The sequence below is a fragment of the Cynocephalus volans genome, chromosome 2, assembly GCF_027409185.1.
Source record: "Cynocephalus volans isolate mCynVol1 chromosome 2, mCynVol1.pri, whole genome shotgun sequence".
In the NCBI taxonomy this organism is placed as follows: domain Eukaryota; kingdom Metazoa; phylum Chordata; class Mammalia; order Dermoptera; family Cynocephalidae; genus Cynocephalus; species Cynocephalus volans.
The window spans coordinates 131,819,189-131,841,064 of NC_084461.1; the positions used below are offsets into that span (position 1 = coordinate 131,819,189).

General features: G+C 42.5%; 1 protein-coding gene across 1 annotated transcript in view; it reads right to left on the reverse strand.

Annotated features, from left to right (window-relative positions):
- SH3TC2 (SH3 domain and tetratricopeptide repeats 2) overlaps positions 1-21,876 on the reverse strand; it is a 57,288-nt gene that overhangs the window by 19,551 nt on the left and 15,861 nt on the right. Inside the window, exons 4-12 of the mRNA XM_063088082.1 lie at positions 21,652-21,757; positions 19,700-19,843; positions 18,434-18,635; positions 17,595-17,668; positions 15,211-15,406; positions 7,115-7,248; positions 5,807-5,848; positions 3,986-5,683; positions 3,698-3,878 (exon numbers count right to left, since the gene is read on the reverse strand). Of these exons, the coding sequence (XP_062944152.1) occupies positions 3,698-3,878; positions 3,986-5,683; positions 5,807-5,848; positions 7,115-7,248; positions 15,211-15,406; positions 17,595-17,668; positions 18,434-18,635; positions 19,700-19,843; positions 21,652-21,757 (2,777 nt within the window). The remainder of the gene's footprint in view (positions 1-3,697; positions 3,879-3,985; positions 5,684-5,806; positions 5,849-7,114; positions 7,249-15,210; positions 15,407-17,594; positions 17,669-18,433; positions 18,636-19,699; positions 19,844-21,651; positions 21,758-21,876) is intronic.

Here is a 21,876-nt window from a genome sequence, read left to right on the forward strand (position 1 = left end):
AAATGTAAAAGACAAGTAACAGAACAGCATATTATATAAAAGAACTTTTATCATGATCCCACTTATGTAATTTAAACATTTGCCTATTATACTTAATATATCTAATATTTATTTAATATAGAGAATATGTATCATACATAATCTTTCATATTCACGAAATATTTCTCATTGGATACTTGAAAATCTTTAAGTAGTTACTTCTGAAGGGTCTTGGGAAAAGAGAAATTGGTTTATTGGTTTAATGTTTTTCACCTTATGCAAATATTTAATTTTAGAAAAAACTGCATTCCTCATTTGGGTGCAAATCCCTGATAATCAATACACTATGCATGATTTGGTTTCTTTTTTGTTGTTGTTTTTGGTTTTTGGCAGCTGGCTGGTTTGGAGATATGAACACTTGACCCTGATGTTACCAACACCAAGCTCTAACCAGCTGAGCTAACTGGCCAGTCCTGGTTTCTTATTAGTGAAGACTCCCCAAGAAAAGACCCACTGTGTTCTATGGCTAATGTGATATAGGCCAGTGTTCTCAAAGGGCTGTTGGAATGGGCATCTGAGGTTCCACTGATGACACTCTGACTACTATAACTGTCACTAAAGACCAGAGAGCCTGTCACCAAGCTGCAAGCACCTTTCTTTCTTTACCTGAGTCCTGAGCTAAGGAACCAGAAACTCTCTTGGGCAAAGCTCCCCCATTCTCCATTTTTTTAATTTTATTTTTTTGCATTTTATTTATTTATTTATTATTGATTATATATATATGTGTGTGTGTGTATATATATATATATGTGGGGTACAGAATCAAATGTCAATACATGTGTACAATATGTGGTGATCAAATCAGGATAATTAGTATACTCATGTTTACAAAACATAATCAATCTTTGTGACCTTAATTAGTTTTCTCACCAGTTCCCCTCTCCCTCCCCCCTTCTCACCTCTAATAACCACAGTTCTGTTCTTTTTCTTTTGGGAAATTTAATGTATTGTTGTGATTCTTTCTTTCTTTCTTTCTTTCTTCCTTCCTTCCTTCCTTCCTTCCTTCCTTCCTTCCTTCCTTCCTTCCTTCCTTCTCTCCTTCCTTCCTTCCTTCCTTTCCTTTTCTTTCTTTATTTTAGCTCCCACTTAACATAATTTCACTTAACATAATTTTCTCTAAGTTCATCCATGTTGCTTCAAATGGCAGAATTTCATTCTTTTTTATGGTAGAGTAGTATTCCATTGAGTATGTATACCACATTTTCCTCATCCAGTCATCTGTCAATGAACACACTCTTAGCTATTGTAAATAGAGCTGCAATAAACATGGGGGTACAGATATTCCTCTAACATGATGATTTCCATTCCTTCCCCATTCTCCATCTTAATCATCAGTGGCCAAGTCAGTATATAGCTGCAGCTCGAGGGCTGTGAGCTAATGGATCAAACAACTAATTAACCACTTGGCTTCCCCCCACAGACATGTACTGTATGTCTCCTCTGTGCTGAGTTCTGTGCTAGACATAATGTTTGCCCACAAGAACTTCTAAACATACTGCAGAGTCTTTTAAACCCTGAAAGTTTAGGTCTCTAGTCTCAAAGGCCCCCTAGGAGGCCCACAACTTTAAAATCTGCCCCCCAAATTCAAGACTCTTTATAGAGGTAGCAAGAATTCTGCTATTAATAGCCAGTGTCAGAATAGCATAGCTAGCTGGTCCCAGACTTGACATTTTAGAACTGGAAAGTACCTGATTCAATTCAACTTTATAAATAGAGCAACCAAGAGAAGAAGTGACTTGTTTAGGGTTGCATGATTAGGTGATAGCAGGATCGGTTCCTGAGTCTTAACCCCGTTTGGGTTGCTCCTCTCCCAGCTCTGTGGGTTCTGACTTCCTCAGGTTACTTCTTGGACCAACTGCAGCCCCACTCCTCACCCCCTCTCCATCACCCCATCACCTAAGAATCACAGTGATTCTGTACACCGTCTTAAATAAGGCCTCCACAGTCGGCGATGAAAGTGTCCATGGCTTTCTCTCTGGCTTACCCCATGGGATTTCAGTGGTTTTTAACAACTGGTGATGGGGAGCTGGTGAGCAAAGGGTGGCAGAGGGGTAAGGGTGGCTGGGAGCAGTGATTAGCTGAGACTGAGCTTGCACAGCAGCAAGAGGCAACAGTAAGGGTAACCCACATTTGGCACCCTTGCTCCAGTCCCACGATGCTGCACATGAGCATATGACTGTTTCATCTCAAAGATTAATTCAAGCCTGCTTTCTGGATCTGCTCCAAAAGCATCCAGACTCCTAGAGTGCCCTGGAATGGCAGCAGAGTGTGCTGGGCCAGGCTTCCCTCCTGTCCCCTCACATGCTGCATGGATCCAAAACTTCTTCCCTGGGACTAAAGGCAAAGTCAGTAGGAGGTTTGGAGGACACCTGATTCTTGTAAGAGAAAGAAAGAATGAGGGAAGGGGAGGGGGAGATAGAGTGGGCCAGAGCAAGAGACAGAGATAGAAAGAGAGAGAATTCATTTTATGATTATTCGTTATCTGATTGTCCAGGTGCCCAAGGTCACTGTGTAGCCTAGAAAAGCAATTGTCACTTAATTAGCCTCTCCTCAACCATCTGTCTCTGCTCCACACTAACAATCATCCCTGCTCTATTTTAGAAGCCATTCATAATTACGACTACAATGCTACAATGCAAATATATTGCAAAGTAAAACTGAAAACCTTGCAAACCACATGGGAATCAATTCAAGGCTTGTTAGAGCATAGAACTTCAAGCTGCCCACTGGCTTGTGAGGATCGAGAAGCTAGACCAGTGGAGAGACAAAGAAGAGAAAATCACCAGGAAATGACAAGATACCTAAAGTGAGAATAATTTGAATACCAAAGATTAGAAGAGGCCCTTGGGTTAACTGGTTATGTTTTGGTATATTTTTGCAAAAATTAGGCTTTTAAAGATAGTCCTGAAAAGTCGATCGCAAAACAAAGGATGTCCGTTGTGCTGTTATATATTTTGTCATCACAAGCAAGCCAGAAAGTCAACACTTCTTTTATTGTATGTTTATTCTTAGACTTAGTGCATAGTTGCAATACTATTCTAAGTATTCTTGACTAACAGGTGAAAATAAACTTTGTTTCATAATCTCCAGTTTCATTTTAAAGGTAAGGTCCCAATCAAACTTTTTTTGCCATGAAATTTTACACCCCTGCTTTAGGTGGATTTATTTACCTTACGTGTCCTTTCTCTAATGCCAATCGTTCCTAGATAATAAAGATATCCTGAAGGTTCCTCTGTCCTTGGCATAACTGCCACCTCTCTGAACTGTACACTTTCAGCCATGGTCACAGGATGGGTAGTTATGGAAACACACAGTAATAGTGACCTAGTTAACATTACTGAGCCCTTTTTATGTATCAGGCACTGTTCCAAGTGTTCCATGAGCATTAATTCATTTAGTCCTCAGAATAACACTATAGGATAGATGCCATTCTCCTCCTCCTTTGACTGATGAGGAAACTGAGGCATGGAGAAATTAAATAACTTGCCCAAGGCCACACAGCTAATAAGTAATGGAAGGCAGGTGCAAAGCCCCAACTCTTTTCCTTGATGCATGCATGTACTGTGTGCATTTGGACTTGACTTCCTGAGGGAAGGAACACTGTTTCTCCTTCAGGAAGAAAAGATGCTTCTGGGACTGTCCCTATGCCCTGACTCACCTGGCCGTGTTCAGGTTCCGATAGAGCTGCCCGAGGGACTCCAGCAGCCTCCCCTCCATCTCCCGGTCCCTGAGTTGCTGAGCCAAGGCAAGCCAGTGTTCGTGGTAGGTGATGCATGCCTCAGGATTTGGGGACACAGAGCTGTAGAAATGGCAGAGGGATTTGGTGACCTGGAGCTGACCTGAACATAAAGCAGGGACATGAGTGAGATGACTTGAGATAGGATATGGGCAAAATATGCTCCAAAGCTTTTCTCTAAAGCTTCCCAGCAGCACAGGATATACTTACTCTTTAGGTGTCGATGCTTTAAGCCAAACAGCAATGCCATTTCATAACAAAGGCAGCCATGGGTCAGCTGGCGTCCAGACACCAGAACTTGGGCCAGCCAGAGAAGCACCTGTACTAATTCCATGTCCGTCTCCTTGCTGGTCTGCAGTTCAGAATAGAGTCGAACAGCCTGCAGGAGGTAGTCCCTGGCTGGCTGCTGAGCCCAGGACTTAAGGGTCAGGTGGCCAAGATTGGCCATTGTCACTGCCTGGTTACGCACGTCCCCCATCTCCCTGGCTCTGTTCAGGGCCCAGAGATAGCTCTTGGTTGCCCTGTTTACCCGGCCTTCACTTTGAAGTGCAAGTCCCAGTAGGTTATGGACCACTCCCCTTTGGGTGAAATTCTCTGTCCCCTTCAGGGAGCAAGACAGTGGCTCAAGAATGTCCAAAGCCTCCTTTGCCTGGCTGGCTAAGAGATAGGCCCATGCCAGGCACAGAGAAGACTCAAAGGCTTCCTGCTCACCCAGCAGCCGCCCCAGCACCAAGGCCTGGCTCAGGTAGTAGATGGCACCATCAGGAGACCTGTGCTGGAGGTACATTTTGGACAGGATGAGACACAGTGTCCTCTGGGTGCTATGGTCTTCCTGTTCCTCACAGGCAACCAGTGCCTGCCTGAGAGTCGGACAGGCCAGGATGGAAACATCTCCCCAGTTTGGGGAGGGAACACGAAGGAGCTTGGAGGCATTCTGGAGGACCAGGTGGGCCTGCCAAATAGGAAGAGACATCCCTTGGGCACTCTGGGTACCACGTTGCTGGACAGAGGCCACTGCAAGGTGTGGGAGATATTTCTTGTCATATAGATAACTCAAGATGGTGGCCACAGCCTCCGAGGCAGGAGGGTGTCCAGAGAGAAGCTGCAGGCGCTCAGCAAAGGGCAGGACCTCCTCGTGTTGGCCGAGGCTCAGGAGCGATCGTATGGCCAGAAAGCAGGCCCTGGCCTCCAGGGGGCTGCTGCCAGCCACAATCCCCTGGCGCAGCACATAGGCCACCACATCAAGCTCATTCTTGGCACTGGACTCATGGTCGGGCAGGCAGGCCAGCAGGACACCTGCCTTGTCCAGCAGGGCCGAGCCTTTATGCCTCAACCTCTGCCGCAGGTAGATGGCGGCCAAATTGACGTACAGGGCAGCAGCCAGGGAAAGGTCCTCAAATGCCCCACTGAGAACATGGATGGCCTCCTCAAAGTACACCCTGGCCTGGGACAGTTTGACTTTCCTGACGCTCAGCCGGCCCAGGAGGAAGCAGAGCCGGGTGTGGGCCCAGGTCCGGTGGCTCCTCTTGGCCCACTTCCTCGAGGCCTCCAGGTAGGCCACAAGCTCGTCCTCCTCCGAAAAGCTATAAAAGGAAGAAGTGAGGAAGGAGAAAGAGGAATCGTAGAGGCTCTTAAAGTGGTCGGTGTAACCCTCATGATCCAGAAAAGCCAATATGGGAGCAAAGTTCCCAGCCTCCTCCTCCTCCTGACCAGTGCTAAGGTCCATGAACAGCTCTGGGTCATCGAGGTCATCAGGCTCTGGCAGGTGATAGCTGTCCGAGGCGGCTGAGAGGAGCTCCTCCTCTGGGCTGGAGTCCTCGGAGCTGCTGGACTGTCTGGAGCCCGCAGCCTGACGTTCCTCCCAGGCTCTGCCAGGCCTGGCCTCCTTAAAGCCTTCGGTCTGGGATGCTGTAAGGACACGCAAAGTGGAGCCACACTGAGCACCTGCAATGAAGGTCCTCACCCTTGGCAAGAGGACAAGAGTGTTGCCCTCAAGACCTGGAAGTCAGGCTCAGCATGATCTCTACTCACCACTCAGGTCATTCGAAAGGTTCTGGATGGATTCGAACCCACCTGAGTAGGGATAAAGAACAGACCTGACATTAGGTCAGAATGCGCCACTGTGCCTACACCTCCAGGTATACCCCAGACCAGTGGTCCCTTAGGAGACTGTGCTAAAGTTTCAGACTATCTGTCATCATTAAGGAATGGGACAAATTCCCCCCTTTATCATCAGTTTAAGAACTGCAGGGACCCGATCATTTTGTTTATCCCACTCACTTTATAATTGGGAACTGAGGTAGAAGTGAGACCCAGAGTCAGAAAAGAAAAGCTGGAAAAAAGCTCTGTGCCAAGAGGTGTGGGTGTGGGGGGATGATGGAATCTGAAGACCAGAGGGATGTGGCTCCCAGATCTCTCAGAAAGTTTATGATGGGGTGGGGACAGAATTCCACCCGGGGGCACATGGCACTGCCTCCCATTTCTGTGTGTATCACATCCTTCTGTCTTCCATCCTCCATCATTCATCATCATTCTCCTCGACAGACGTTAATCTAATGCGCACGATGTGCTGGACACCATGCATTGTAAAAGTGGCAGGACCAAGTGGCCAGAAGTCAATGGTGAAGAAAAAAGAGCAAAGATGCACAGAAGTTTCCCAGTTTTGTTCCCTGAAGCAGCTTAGTGGCATTAGGTGGAGAAAGGGACAGTCTTGAGTACGGTTTTAAAGGTTTTGAGTTTGAGGTACTTGCAGAAGATCTAGATAGAGAATGAAATAGGTCTGGACCCAAGAAAAAAAAGTGGAGACTTTACAAATACAGATTTGTGATCCACAGTAGATCACAAGGAGCTGGCCAAAGTCCCAGGACTGAATGTGGATCACACAGGTGAAGCATTTGGAAGAAAGAAAAAGTAAAGCAGGGGATGGGAGGGGGGTTGTTAATGAGCCTGAAGAACGTCAGCATTCACGGCAGACAGTAGCCAGCGAAGGAGACTGAAAAGGCAGTCAGAGAGAAAAGAGGAGTCACAGAGGACCACATGACTAACAATACAGCCACCTACTGCCACAAAACAAGAATAAGTAAAAACCGAGAAGACACCTTGGGTTGGGCAGCAAAGAACTGAAGACTCCTCGCTAAAGCAGCCACAGTGGAGTTATCTAAAATCGAAGTGAAATGCTGCCAATCAAATAAGATCCAGGTCATCAACTGAATAAGGGTCATAGCACAAATTCACAGCTGGGCTAGAATATAGAGGTATTCATTCTATTTCTGGTCAGGGACACTCTCTTAATCTTGAGGAACCTGGGCTTTCATTGGGGTCTGAGGACCAAGTACTCACTAAGTCGGTAGACAGACGTGATGTCAGTATGTGCAAGTGTGCAAAGGAAGCTAACACACTCAGCTTTACTGTCGTTTCCCAAAGCCCACAGGGAGCATCTTTCCTCATCACTGAAAAAGGGAGAGTTCTTGCTCCTGCATTGAAATAAAAACAAAGAGATAGATCAGTGCAAGGTTCCAGACTTGACCTCTTCTCTCCACACGAGGATGTAACAGGGGATGTAGGGAAGCCACCAACCCCTTTGTCCATGGCTCAAATCTCATGGTTGCATACTGTATTTAAACTGTCAAGGAAGAAAAGCTATTAGCACCTCATGCATGGAAAACTGAGCTGTGTGGTTGCCAAGTAGGTCAAAGTGGGAATGAAAATGCCCCTCCTATCAAAGCTCCATCTCCCCAAAAAACAAAGCTCCTTCTCACAACCCCTACCCATTCTTTGAGACCACGTGGTACCCATTTTTAATGGGAGAAATAGGAATTGCTTGCCATAAATGTTAGGGTTGGAAAGGAACAATTAAAAGGAGTTTCTTTGTCCTTAGGTTATTTTGGAAAAAGTTAAGAGACAAGTGACACAATCTAGAGAAACTGTGAAGAAATTTTCACTGTGGTCAGAAGGAATCTTTCACAATGGTTGAGATCTGATTCCATGACATAGAACTACAGCAATATGTAATATTAAGAGATGAAAGTGGGTAGGAGAGTCAAAGGCTAGAAGAAATTATTGTAAACCATAGAGAACTTTATACTTACCCTGTTTATAAACTAATTGTGAAGACTAATTTGCTTACTAGAGATCTGTCATAGAATTAGAGAATTTGAAAACTAGAAATCCCTTAGAAACCAGAAGTTCAGAAGGATACAGTCCAGTGTCAATCTGAACAATTTTTAAGCTCTAAATAAAGATTTTTTTTTACTTCAAAACCCTTTTTAAGAACAAAATTAATTTAGAAGGCTAAGAGTTAATAATAATAGGTAATATATATGGGGGGCTTATGATGAATCAGACACTGTTATTTCATTTAATCCACACCATTGCCCTATAAGACAGGTACTATTCTTATCTCTTTTTTACAGATGAAGAAACTGAGGCATAGCAAAATGAAGTTGGTGATTAGGGAATGGTAGAACAGGATATAAGACGTTTCTTGTCAGAGAGAGAACACCGCCAGCGCTGTTTTGCGCCCTCCCGCCGTGCTGACTCCTGCTCAGCCTCATTCCTTCACTTCGCTGAGCAGTTACACCTTAACCTGAGGGCAAGTGTAAAGGGAATGTAGGTTCAGGGTTGAGTGATTTATTTCTGCAGATGGCGTCTGTGGTCTAAACACTAAAATCACAAGACCTCCGCCTCATGGATCAAAAGATACCTGGTGAATGATATTACTGCCTTATTTTTTCTTAAGTCGTTTCCTTGAAGTTATTCTTAGTAACAAGGGCTTTGCTACAATAAACATTGTCTAACCTCAGAGAGTCAGAGCTCTCAGCTGCCAGCATCCGATTCTTCACTGCATCCGGCTTTCCTGCTCTGTGAGTCACCCCGATTAATAAATATCTCCTGATTACTGAATGGACCTGCCTGCTTTCTTCTTCAGTCTCAAAGTACCTTCTCAATTTGAAGGGCATTATGCTTTAACCCCCTCCTCACACACTTCTCTAGTTATAGCAAGGTTCAGAGAGGGGCTGGGATGCGAGTGCTATGGTCAGCCACTTACCATTTGTCTCCATAGCTCAGACAGACGCAGTTTGAAAGCCCGTGATGAGAAAACTAGCAGCTGCATGAACTGCTCAAGATCACATCACTAATTAGTGGCAGAACTGGCACTTACATCTGGCCAGGGATCTTCCCACCACACTTAATTAGCCCCATCTGTCTGGCCTGACTTCCAGAGTCTCCCCAGCACCATGAAAGTTTCCAGCCCCAAAACAGCATGTTGTGGACATCTACAACTAAATTCAGTTGGGATAAAAAAATAATATTTGGTCCCAAATTTTTGTGGAACTCTTAAATTTTCCAGAGCATTCCTAAATTTACTATTTCATTTATTCTTCATAAAAATCCAGTGATGTGGGTTTTTACAATTCATGTTTGCAGATGAACAAAATAGTTCAGAAAGGTTCAGACATGCTCAGAATTGCACAGCTTGAAAATAGTAAAGCTAAGACCTACACTGAGATCTTCTGTCTCTGCATCCATTGCCTTACAGTGGATCTGCTAGTGTCCTGAGTCCTGGGTATTTAGAGAGTCCAAGAAACTGGACAAATTACATTAAGAATTTCCAAACATGAAAATTTAGTTAGAAGAATATGGCAAAGCTTCTAACAATATGGTAGGCTGAAGTGTTCCTAAAGGGACTACTCTCCTCCATATACACAGAAAAGTCCTGGGTAAAATGTAACAAAGACGAATATTTTAATACATGCTTCAACTTGAGAGAAAGAAAGGAAAATCCCTGGGAGCCAGGAACAAAAGGATAAACCACACCCAGGTTGGTAGGTGAGAGCAGATGGCCCAGAGGATCTGGTGGTTTCAGCTGGGACATTGACTCTCAGAGCTGGGCTGACCTTGTAATGCTCCTTGAGAGACAGGAGATGTGTTTTTGGACCTGTGTGAAGCAGGGAGCTGAATTAGGCTCCCTACATAAAGCCTAGAGTCTGGAAGGGCTGCAACTTCCATAAAGAGGGGATTGGAAAACTTCTTATTACCTGCCAAGAACACATCCTCTCTCTGTTTGAGACCCTGGGAAAAATCAAACAACTAGGCCTACACCATTACAAGGTGTGGGATCTAAACTTACACTGCACAGTGCAGGTATCACATTCTGAGAACTTAACATTAAAAAATCAGTCCTGGATCATGAGTTCCTAAGGTTCCAGGAGAAGCAAATGCAAAACTTACTCCACAAGGAGGCTCTCTGCAGTCAGGATTCATGCAAAGTCCATCTTTTAAAATGTTGAAAATTAGTTCACATAACAAGAAATACAAACCACACAAGAAAGCCAGCTACTCACAAAGAGAGCCAGCAGTGCATAAATAGATAAACTAACACTACAAAAATTAGATATGACAATGATCTAAAGAATAATTTATCATAAGCATGGTTAAAATGATGAAATAAAAAGAATGAATAGAAGCTACAATGAAAAGATGGAGCATTGTGGGGGGAAACAACTGCATGTGAAAAATAGCAAAATACAAATTCTAGAAATAGAAAATAAAAGCATGGAAATTAAGGACTACATGGGTGGGTTAAACAGAAGGTTTAGTCATAGCAAAAGAGAGAATTAGTGAAACTGAAGATCGTTTGGAGGAAATCACCAGAATTTAGCCTAGAGTGACAAAAAGATGAAAAATGAAAGAACTGATTAAACAAGATTGAGGATAGAATAAGTTCAACATACCTCTACCAGGAATTCCTGAAGACAGACTAAAAAGAATGAGAGAGAGGCAATATTCAAAGGAAGAATGACTGAGAATTTTCCAGAATTGAAGAAAGATATGAGTCTTCAGACTGAAGAAACACACCAAGTCCTGAGCAAAATAAATGAAAATAATATCATTTTAACATGATGTCCATTTCTTAAAGGTTGTATGTCTTTTCAAGTTATCTATTTCTCCTACTCCTTCTTTCTGGGTTCAATTACTCTTTACTTAACTATTCAATTTCATGTGATGAAAGAATTAAATACAAAAGACAACAATAAATTAATAAAATAAAAACAAAGGAGAAAAATAATCAAGGTAAATGCTATAATAAATAAAATAGAAAACAAAGAAACAATAAAGATGGTCAACAAAAGAAAAATTGGTTCTCCAAAAAGACTAGTAAAATAGAAAAAACCCTGACAAAATGGATTTGCAATTTTATATTAATAGTTATTTTTTCCTCTACACTTTGAAAACGTAGTTCCGTACCTAGCTAAATTATCATTTAAGAGTATATTTTAAGTATATTTATGTCAAACAATGACTTAGGACTAAGAGTATTTATAACTCACAGATCTCTATTGAAATAACTACTAAACGATGTATGTTATAAAGAAGTGGACAATTTTCCATAAATATGTAATAGAATATATCACATCTAGACAAATCATAGTTCAATTAAAAAACATCAACGATAAAGAGAAAAACCTTAAAAAAACAACCAGTAAGAAAAAAACTGCCTCTCTGCAAAAAAAGGCAATGAGACTAACAGCAAAATTCTCATTAGCAAAAATAGATGCCACGAGAAATGGAATTACAAAGAAGACATAGACAAACAATCTGAAGGATAAAGAGGGGATATAACAAAAGATAGAATTCTTGAAATTTTAATGCTATGAAGTACTGTTCTTTGTCCTGTGTCCTTTGTTCTGGTTTTGAGTGCATTAATTTATCAGTCTTGCTTATTTTTTAATTTAGGCATTTAAATATATAAATTTCCTTTAAGTAACAATTTATTAAAATGAACTATATCTATTACAACGTGAACAAATCCTAAATTTAAATATATAAATTTCCTTTAAGTAACAATTTATTAAAATGAACTATATCTATTACAACGTGAACAAATCCTAAATTTACAATATCAACTGGGAAAAAAAGGCCAGTTGTAGGAAAAAAAATTATACAAAATCTTAAATACACAAAATCATAGTATTTTTGTTTATGAACCAATACCCATCATTAAAATATATCAAAATAAGGATGGGAGAGACACATATCAACTTCAAACAGCCTTTGCCTCTAAGATAGAAATCAATAACAGAAAATAAAAGTAGTAAGGGGTAATGAGGCATCTTCAACTGTATCTAAAATCTTTTTTTTCCATTAATACATACACACATACACAAACACACACATCGTATATTTTTGAAAGCATCAAACATTTTTTAAAAATAAGAAGGTGTGGCATTGTCACCCTCAAAATCTCTGAGATCCCCCAATTCTATGGGGAAACCCAAATTCTGAATAAATGCAAATTCGATGTCTATTTGGACAAAATGCCTGCTAAAGTTTGAAGAACTGGTTTTTCAGCAGCTGTTGCTGCAAAATTAGGTAGGTGGTATTTAAATCTGTGCAGTGAAAAAAAGGAAACCGACAAATTTGCTTCCATGGACTAGCAGGAACCATTTCCCATGCATCAGAGGTACAGATTAAATTTGACTCTGAAAACAGTTTCTGGAGAAATTTCACTCTCTGTAGACTGCGAATTTAGAAAACACACACACACACACACGCACGCACGCACGCACACGCACACGCACACGCACTTTATGGAGACTTCAGCAAATGCTGAGAACTTGCTCAGAAGCCTAATACCAAATGAACACAGGCGAAGAGTGACCCCCAGTGGCCAAACCACAGGCACATGCACAGACTTCAGCACCCTGGCTGCCACTTGTGTCAGCTTGTTTGGCTGTCTCTCCTCTGAGCCCAAAAATCGATCCCTCATTCACTGTGGTTCAAGGATGTCTGAAGTCTAGAGATTGCTTTGGGGAAATGGGCCAGTTCTCTTTTCCACTCCTCTCCCAGCCCTCCTGTTTCCTGACTCGATTCCCAACCAAGTGTGCAATCCACAGTGCATCTGGTCCCATAGGTGACCATTGTAGACCAACCAAAGTCACTGTGGAAATAAGGAGAAAGTGGTATTGCCACCTCAAGTGGTCTGGGGGATGCTGTTCCTCAGTGTGAATGTGTCCCTTCAATTAAGCCAGCTAAAATGTGATGAGTAGATTCATCTAGTGGTGCAGAATTATTGTCATTTGGGGTAAGGTGTGAGGTGCAGAAGTCCAAATAGAATGTATGAAACCTGACGCCTGACACAATATCCTATAAAAAACAGTTTCTTAAAGACAACCATCAACAACAATAACAAGAGCAACAACAACCATAATAAGAGGCAACAGCTATTGATCACACACACACACTGTGCCAGGCACCATTCTAAGTGCTTTACATGTATTATTAGCTCATTTAAACTCATGACAACCCTATTAGGCAAGTAGTAATAGTGTACACATTTTACAGATGAGAAAACTGAGGCATAGAGAGAGTAATGAATGTGTCCAAAGTCACAGAGCTGGTAAGCTAATGAAGACATGGGATGCACTCGCAGGGTCCCAAAATGCTTTTGGGCCAGTTTGACTCCAGTACTCTGTAAACCATTCAGCTACACTGCCTCTCAATGACATCCCAATGGCTGGTACAAGAGGCCTTTCCTCAGCCGGCCCCACATTTCCTCTCTGAGGACAGCGACAGTGTTAACCATCCCCCCACATCCCCCACAGCTGCTTTCTCTCTCCCAGGGGGCTCCTCTGCCGTCTTTGCTATGTTCTTTCTTCCTCTGCTCTGGGAGTGCTTCTTCCTCACCAAGTCCCTGTTCTCTTTATTCTTTCTCCCTTTCACCAGGACCCCTCACCAGAACTCACTGGGTTTAACATCAGGATTCTGGGGTTCAGCCCCTTCACTGCTGGGGTCCTCACTTCCCCCTGCGGTAACATGGGGGGTGGTTTGGAGTGATTGTTCTCATCTTGGCTGCCCATTAGCCCCCCAAGGAGCTTTAATAAATATCGTTGCCCAGGCCCCTCCTGACCAACTAGATGAGAGTCTCTGGGGGCGGAACACAGGTATCTGTGTTTGTAAAGCTCCCAGACTCTTTAACTTCCTGTCGATCGGTCCTCAGCAGTGGCCTCTCCTCTCCTTTCCCACTGCCTCTCCTAAGTGTCCCCCTTGGCCTTCTCACTGGTCTCCTGCCTCCAAGTCCTCCTGCTGGTGCACACCTTACCCAAAGCCAGGTTTAGCGTCATACAGAAAATTCCAGTCATATTTGTTGGCCTTGCTCAGAGACATCCAGGGTCTCTCAGTTCTCTGCCAGGTGAAGGACAGGCCATGACACAGTCATTCCCCATCTTCCATATCATGAAAGTCCCCACAGAGTCTTTGCAACACCAGTGCCCTCCTGGTAACCTACCTCCCGACACAAGTCATTCCTCAAGCAGCCAACCACTTTCCTACTTGTGACTTCCTTTCCCCATTCACATCTGTTAAAATGTCTTACATCATGCAAAGCTTAACTCAATCAATGTCACATTTCTCATGAAAGTTCTGTCGATACCCTTTTCCTTCTTATAAATCCCATAGCACTTGGTAACTCGTCAGGAGCTCAGTGAGAAGGCTTCCTTGTTTAGAGTTATTTGGGTTCCCACATTTCTGCATAGGGAAAATGGCCTTCTGTCTCCTCTTCCCTTGAAGGGCATGGAACAGAGGGAGCATCTGTCCTTGGTCCACTCTCCTCATTGGCTCTTTCCCAGGAGAGGGGGAATTCCAGGCTGAATGTTCAGATCTGTAGACATTCCTTGGTGACATTTTCCCAGTGTGGAGAGCTATAGTGTCTAAATATTAGTAGCCAATTCTCCATTTCCTCTCATAATTCCTAAGCCCAGGCTTTCTTCTCTTTCTTATCCCTGTGCAGGAAGCCCAGCTCAGAGAGACTGGGCAGTACTCCTGACCTCTGCCCCTCAGTGACGGGGGCGTGGAGCAGGCTGCTGATAATCTACTGCTTTTTGGTCAGGTGGATGGAGCTGCTCCTCAAAACCAGCCCTTCTGGATTCAAGGCAGAAAAGAGCTCTCCTAGACAATACTGACTTCATACATTAAGCTTTCAGCTTGAAAACTGAATGTGTGAAGACCTGCATGGGACCTACCTCCCAGACCAACATGGGAGGAAATGTTCATTTACTAAGCTGATGATCTACTGCTCCCTGTGTGCCCATCCCTTGATGGGGCCCCTTACTTGGATAGTTAAGTGTCAGGGTTTGAGTAGCAAAACCACACCCTCTGTGCCTAACAGCAGGCCCTTTGTCTTGGAGTTGTGTTTCTCTACTTGCACAGAGGAAGGCTTCAATGACCATCTGGTGAAATGAGCTGAATGACCCATTCCCTGATCACTCACCCCTCCTTCCTATCACTCTCTGTGTCAGACTCAGTTGCCAGAATGTGCTTCTCTAGCTCCGTGTTACCAGGGCATCCCTGAAGCTCAACTGCAAGCCTGCTCAGAGATGGGAGCAGCCACTGGGGAAGGCAGCCCAGCTCCAGGACACACTCTCTGTCATACTCACAGTGGGGAATAAGAATCAGGATCTATGTTCCTGGTGGGGACAAAGCCCACCTCTCCTGAGCTCATTGACTTCCCAATGAACCACTGCAGCCCAGGTATGACAAAGCCGATGATCTCAATGCTTTCTCCCTGGCAGACGCTCAGTTCATCCTTCTCTTCCTGCTGATAATCCTTCAAGGCCTTACATCTTCCTCTTCCTGTGGGAAATAGCACATAGGTCAACTAAATAAGGCATAAACAGATAAGCCTCCCACTACCTTCCAAGTACGAAATGAGGTATTCTCAGACCTAAGAATTTCAAAGACCAGTAAAATTTTACCACTCCACCTCCTCGACCAAAAAAAGAAAAACAAATTGGCAGGAATGGCACAGGGTAACTGACTTGTCATTTTGCCAAACTAGGACATTCAAAAAAAGGAACTACAATACACTTTTACCATCATTTTGTAAAAGAAAAGATATTTTAACAAACGTAAGAGATATTCCCAGAATACTGGATAAGCCTTAAAACTGAATAAATGTTACTTATGAAAAACTAGAAAGCTCACTATATTATCCTGGTTTGTCTGATTTTGCCACTGTCCTGTAAACACATTGTCGTGGTTAGCACAAATCCACAGATGAGCGTGTGAGAACGAATGTACCAGAAGATCTCTACATGTCCTTCTAGCTCCTTTGGCCACTATGACCCTCAGTCTCCCCAACTGCAAAATGGGAGTGATAAGGATACCTGACACATAAATATCAGGAAGAGTCAAAGAGGTAAAATGCACAATGCCCAGTACCTAGTCAACCCTCAATAAACATCAGCTTCTGATCACTGGGGGAACAGAAAGCTGCTAATGATCCAGAGGGATCTGAAAGACTCTCCTTCTGACTATGGTCATGACTCAGTCTGATATCTTGCCTAATTAGGATCTAGTGATGACATTTTTATGAGTGTTGTACTGTCCGGTTTGCAAAGTACTTTTGTGTTCATTTTCTCAGTTCTTCCCAAGAGCCACAAAAGGCAGGCAGGGTAACTATCAGAATCCCCTTTTTATAGATTAGAGAGTTGAAGCACAGAGGGGGCACATGATTTGTCCAAAGAACTTATAAGTGGCAAAACTGGGGCTAGAAGTTAAGTCTTCTGACTCCCAGTTGGTCCCTCTTTCCACTAACCCTGCTCTGATAGAAAGAAGGGCTTTTAGGTGCCTCAGTTTTCACATTTGCTTTAGTTCCTCTTCCGAAATCTGCTAGCTTACTTTTTTCTGACATTTTTGGTCAAGTTTCTGTTGATTGCATCTTCAAGATCAGAAATTCCCACTGTTTTGTGGGTTAACAGTCTCTCTCATATGAGCAAGAAACTGTACTAAGTGATTTACAGATGCCATTTTGTTTAGTTCCCATGACAACATTTGAAGGCAGTTTTACTGTATCATTTTACTAATGAGGAACTTGCAGAATAGTGAGGTCAGGTGAACTGGCCAAGGTCATACTGGTTCTAAGTTGGAGAGCCAGAATTTGAACCTAGAACAGACTTCAATTCAAAGCCCTGTGTTCCCAACTACAAGGCCGTACTGCCTCAGAAAGATAAAAATTTTGTTTGCACTTGATAATTGATTAGAGTTAATGTCTGGGTTTCATATTCCTTCAATGTCTTTTTTAAAGTGTTATTTAGGCTTAGAACCTACGAAATTACTATTTGTACTAGGGGTGTGTGGCAGGGGTAGGGGGAGCTCTAAGGATAAAGATGAAAGAAGGGTATATTCTAGCTATCTAAAAAACATTGGACTTCATTATCCAGTAGATACATATATACTTAAATATACGTGTGTATGTACACATACATACAGATATAGCAACTGCCTGAAATGTATGCATGTGTGTATACATATGTGTGTTGTGTGTGCATATATGTATTTTTTTCATTCATTTGTTCAACAAGTATTTACTGAGAACCCACTGTGTGCCGGGCATTCCTACTCTTCCTAAATTCAAGGTTAATTTCACAAAACTCTAAGGTAAATTAGAAAGTGTCATGACCAGAAATTGAAAACAGGCTGCCTGCAAGGCCAAATTTGGCTCACAAAATGTTTAGTTTGGTCCATGCCAGGGGTCTTTTTTTTGCCCATATATCTTTAAATCCCTATCATCCCTTCATTCCCTAACGCCTTCCACCAGACCTGCTCCTATAAGCATTTGTATCTGCAGCCCTGAATTGAGACTTCTCATTTCACAAGCAAGGAAATCCATGTGCACAGACAGTAACTGGCTTCTCTAAATCCAATCAGTAGCAGAGGCAAGACAGGAATTCACATCAACTGACTCCAAACCTGCAAGTAAAGTTAAGAAGCAAGACAACATTATCTCCTTAACAACACTATGTTTTCAACAGAACCATACCGATCTGATAGGAGCCTGTCCAATCCCTCTTCCTGGAAAGGCCACAGCTTCCTGGATAATTCTTTAGGAACCATCTGCCAGTGGAAACATGGGATTTGCAAACACGGATTTCAGAAAATTAGAACAGTGAACAGAGTGGTCCATTAGAATGATGATGATGATGATGATGGTAAGTACTGTTATTTATCTTAGTTTAATGAGGGCAAACATGTACTGAGAACTTTAGCTTTACACCAGGCACTGTGAAAAGGAGAGAAGGTCAGCAGACCTGGAATGCTTTCTGGCTCTGCCATTAGTTTGTTAGTTAAGTAACTAACAAAGGATCCCTTTACATTCTCACTGTCAGATTCTCTGCACAGGGTCCACGGCCTGGGATAATGCTTATTGACACTACATGATTGAGTTTAGAATGTCTTTCAACTAGGATTCTCAAACTTTAGTGTGAAAAATGTCTCCTGGGGGGCTTATTTAAAATGCAGATTCCTGGACCATCCCCAAAAGAGTCCAAGGAGGGCCCAGGGGTCTGGAGATATAGTAAAGTCCCCAGGCAGTGCTGATACAAGTGACCCCAGTTCACATATTAAGAGACACTGCAGTGGAGGCTCTGTGGTATATTTCCTCCTAGAGACAATGTCCACCTGAAATTTAGAGTCATCTCCAATTTCATCAAACTGTGGAAACCTTGGCTGCTAAAAAAAATAACAGGAGATAAAAAGTGGCCCAGATTTTGTTTTCTCCCCATCACTGTGGGTGCCCATATCTGAAAGCATGTCCGTTCTGTTCTGTGCAGACCTCAGTCTGCTCTGGGATCATCTCCCAGGAGGTGGGTAGCTACTCACTGGTGGAAAGGGAGAGGCAGGGGCTCCAGAGCTGACACAGGCACCAGACCCCGCTGACCCGTCACCAGGGACACGCCTTCCCACTCAGACCCGCCTTCATCTATCTTCACTGAGATTAACTCGTTCTTGCAAAGCGTCAGATACTCCCCTTCCTTCTCAGCTGGCTGAGCCACGGAGCACATGGCTCTGCAGAAGAAGTGGCCTGTAGATAATGAGAAAAGCCCTTTCCTAGGAGTAGCAGGAAGTAAAAAGGGATTATCACATAATGTATTGTTTCTGTTCAGAGCCCAGATACTTTTCTTCCTGGGAGTAAAGCAGACAGTCCAGGGGGAGGCACTGTAAGAGGTCCTTGCGATCCCAGGAAAACTGGTACCAAGAAAAAAAGCCACTGAGAAGGAATTCACTTAAAATAGACACCAACATTTCTGAATAATTTGTAAGCATAATGCTTAATTGGGACTTTGAAAAAGAAATGAAACAAAAACTTATGAAAATGTATTTATATTTAACAGAAATCCAGTTATAATTGCCACCTCACACTTAATCTTAGATCCAATGAAGAATAAATTAAGTTGATTTGGGTGAAGATAATTACTCCAACTAAGGTTTATAATGGCCCAATGTGAAATTGTTTCCCTCACATGTGATTTGTACAATGCAATCATAAGGAGAATAGTTTTTGCAAAAATATCATGCGGAAATCCGGCTTTTTCAATGTGTCTACTATGTCATCAGCCTAGTCCACCTCCGTTGTTAACTGGCTGGTGGTAACCCTGACAGGATCCTCACTTGTAAACAGAGCCAGGGGTGCTTCAAGGCATTCATCAAAATTATGTTCTTGATTTCATGAAAAACTTCAGGTTTTGCAAGATTTGCAATTTTATCTTACAATCAAATTATATCACATGTTTCAGAAAGTGTTTCTCAATCTTGAATACACATTAGGATTATGTGTGAAACTTTCAAAAAATGCCCCACTTCCAGAATTCAATTGGTCTTGATGGAGCCCTGAATGAGCATCTTTTTAAAACTCCCCAAGAAGATCTAACATCAATCAGTGAGAATGACCAACACAGCTCATCGTAGCTCTGCATGTCAGCATTGAACTGAGAGAGATGTTTGGAGTACCATTATAACAGATAGGTTCACCTGTGAATATTTTCACGTTTGAATGATTTTTGTCTCCCTTTGTATTCTAATTATTTCAGGGACTCTGATAACAAATATCCAGGTAAGACCCCATCCCCAACCCTACACCACGCTCACCTTCCTGTATCAGGAGTCCCAGATATATTGTTTCCAGATGTGTATCATCTATAGACACTTGGATCTCTGTATCTTCCACCAATCTGCAGTTGAGCCAGTACTTGTGGTCAAAGAGGAGATGTTCCAGACATGTGGATACATAGCCTAAGAAGTCAAGCCAACAATATTCCTGAACAAAATGATTTCTGCCATTAGCTGAGCACAGGAGAGGGTGAGCAAGCTCCCTCCTGAGCTTGATCCCCAAACCCCGGTGCCCAACCTGCCATTTATTTAACTGCAATTAGAACAGCACTAGAGAGGTAGCTAGAAATCTTCAGAATGAATTGATTCTTCTCAGCATTTGTTGGGAAATACAAGGTGTTATTACATGATGTTTACCATTCGATATATTTTGGGTCTCCAAAAATGCGTAAGAAGATGACCAAACCCAACTACCTTTTGCTAATAGATCCTGGAGGTCTCCAAGTTTACAATTTTGAGTCTGGAAGTTTCTACTCCACATCCTTAAAGTTCTCCTGACCTGAGTTCCGAATTCCTGTGCTGCTGATGACACAGTGGCTGAGGAGGTTCTCCATGGCCCTCAGAAGAGCCAAGGCTTTTACTTCATGACCTGCTCCTCATCCAATGCCCAGGAAGCTCTCTCTATCATCAAAAGCAGACTAAAAACTATCTAAATTTCAAAATTCTAATATTTATGTACAGCATTTTAAACAAGCCTATAAACACAAATTATTTGTATTAAAATTTTGTTTCTTTGGGGGTTTCCTCTCTTTCTTATGATGCAAAAACTTGTCTCCTTCCATCCTGACTGTCCGTTGTACTGATTTTGGCTTTGCGTATCTCCTATAATTGTGCTTCTTGAACTCTGATGTGCACACAAATCACCTGGATATCTTATTAAAATAAAGATACTGATTCAGTAGGTCTGGGGTGGGGTCTGAGACTCAACTTTTCTAACAGGTCCTGTAAGATGCTGGAATGGAGCTAGTCCATGGCACACAGTTTGAACAGTGAGGATCACTAATGGTCACAGGAGATGTGTAGTGTGGAGAGCAGAAAATCACCAAGACTGAAAGAGGAGAACTTATACCTTCCAGCCATAAGCTATCTTGACCTTCCACCTCTGCACAACATCTCTTCCTGTGTGCATCTGCATGGAGCCCAGTATTTTCTTGGAGATGTAAAACATGTTTCATATCAGGTGAATTCTTGCTTGGCTTGGCTTGGCTTTGTACCAATAACTCCCAACCATAAGCTGTTCTCCCTAGAGAAGTCAGGTGAACCATTTTGCACCACAGTGGTACTTACTGATACTATGCCCCAATATTCTTCTTTACATCTAGGAAACCCTGCAGCCCGAGGCTGCTATTAGCAGATAATTCCCCCATCTCTTTCTTTGACTCTTTTCCAAATACATGGGATAAAGTATCTGAAGTTTTCTACTTAGTACTTTGAGCAGCTCCTTTGATCTTACTGAAGACTAGTTTCCTTTAAAAATAAATTGACTTCACATCTATCTCAGCAATTTGAATTTAGTAGATGGCCAATAATGTTTGCCAATTTATTGGTTATCTAATAAAGAACGCTCTCCCTAAACACAAAGAAGAGAATCCCTCCATGTGGCATTTTAATGTAATAGTTAATATTTGCTTTATATTTAGTTTCAGGTAGTTTGTGATGTTTCAGAAATTAACCATCCATTTTAGGACTCTCTTTTCTTTTCTTTTCTTTTAATTTCTAAATATTTTTTAATTTTTTAAAAAAAATTTAACTTTTTTGTTTTACATACATGTGGGGTACAGTATTGATTTTCAATAATTGTGTAGAATGTGTGGTGGTTAGATCAGTATAGCTAGCTTATTCATCACCAGACCAATTTTTTAAAGTCAAGCCCTACAAATTGGCTGAACTGTGCAGTAGGTCCTCCTCTACTTGCCCACTCCATGTCATACCTAAACTCAGGTAGGTGGAGAACTTCCAGATTTCCTCCATGGTCTTGAAGGTGAGGAGGAACTGGGCCCTCTGGGACTGGATACTCACCAGCCTTGCTGAGAGGTCCTGAACACAGAGAACGTGAGTCAGCCTGGGGCGACAGAAGCGACCTGTTCACAATCTCACATATGAAGAAAATGCTTTGTGTGAGCTTTTTGATTGTGACAATGGTTTTTACATTAGCA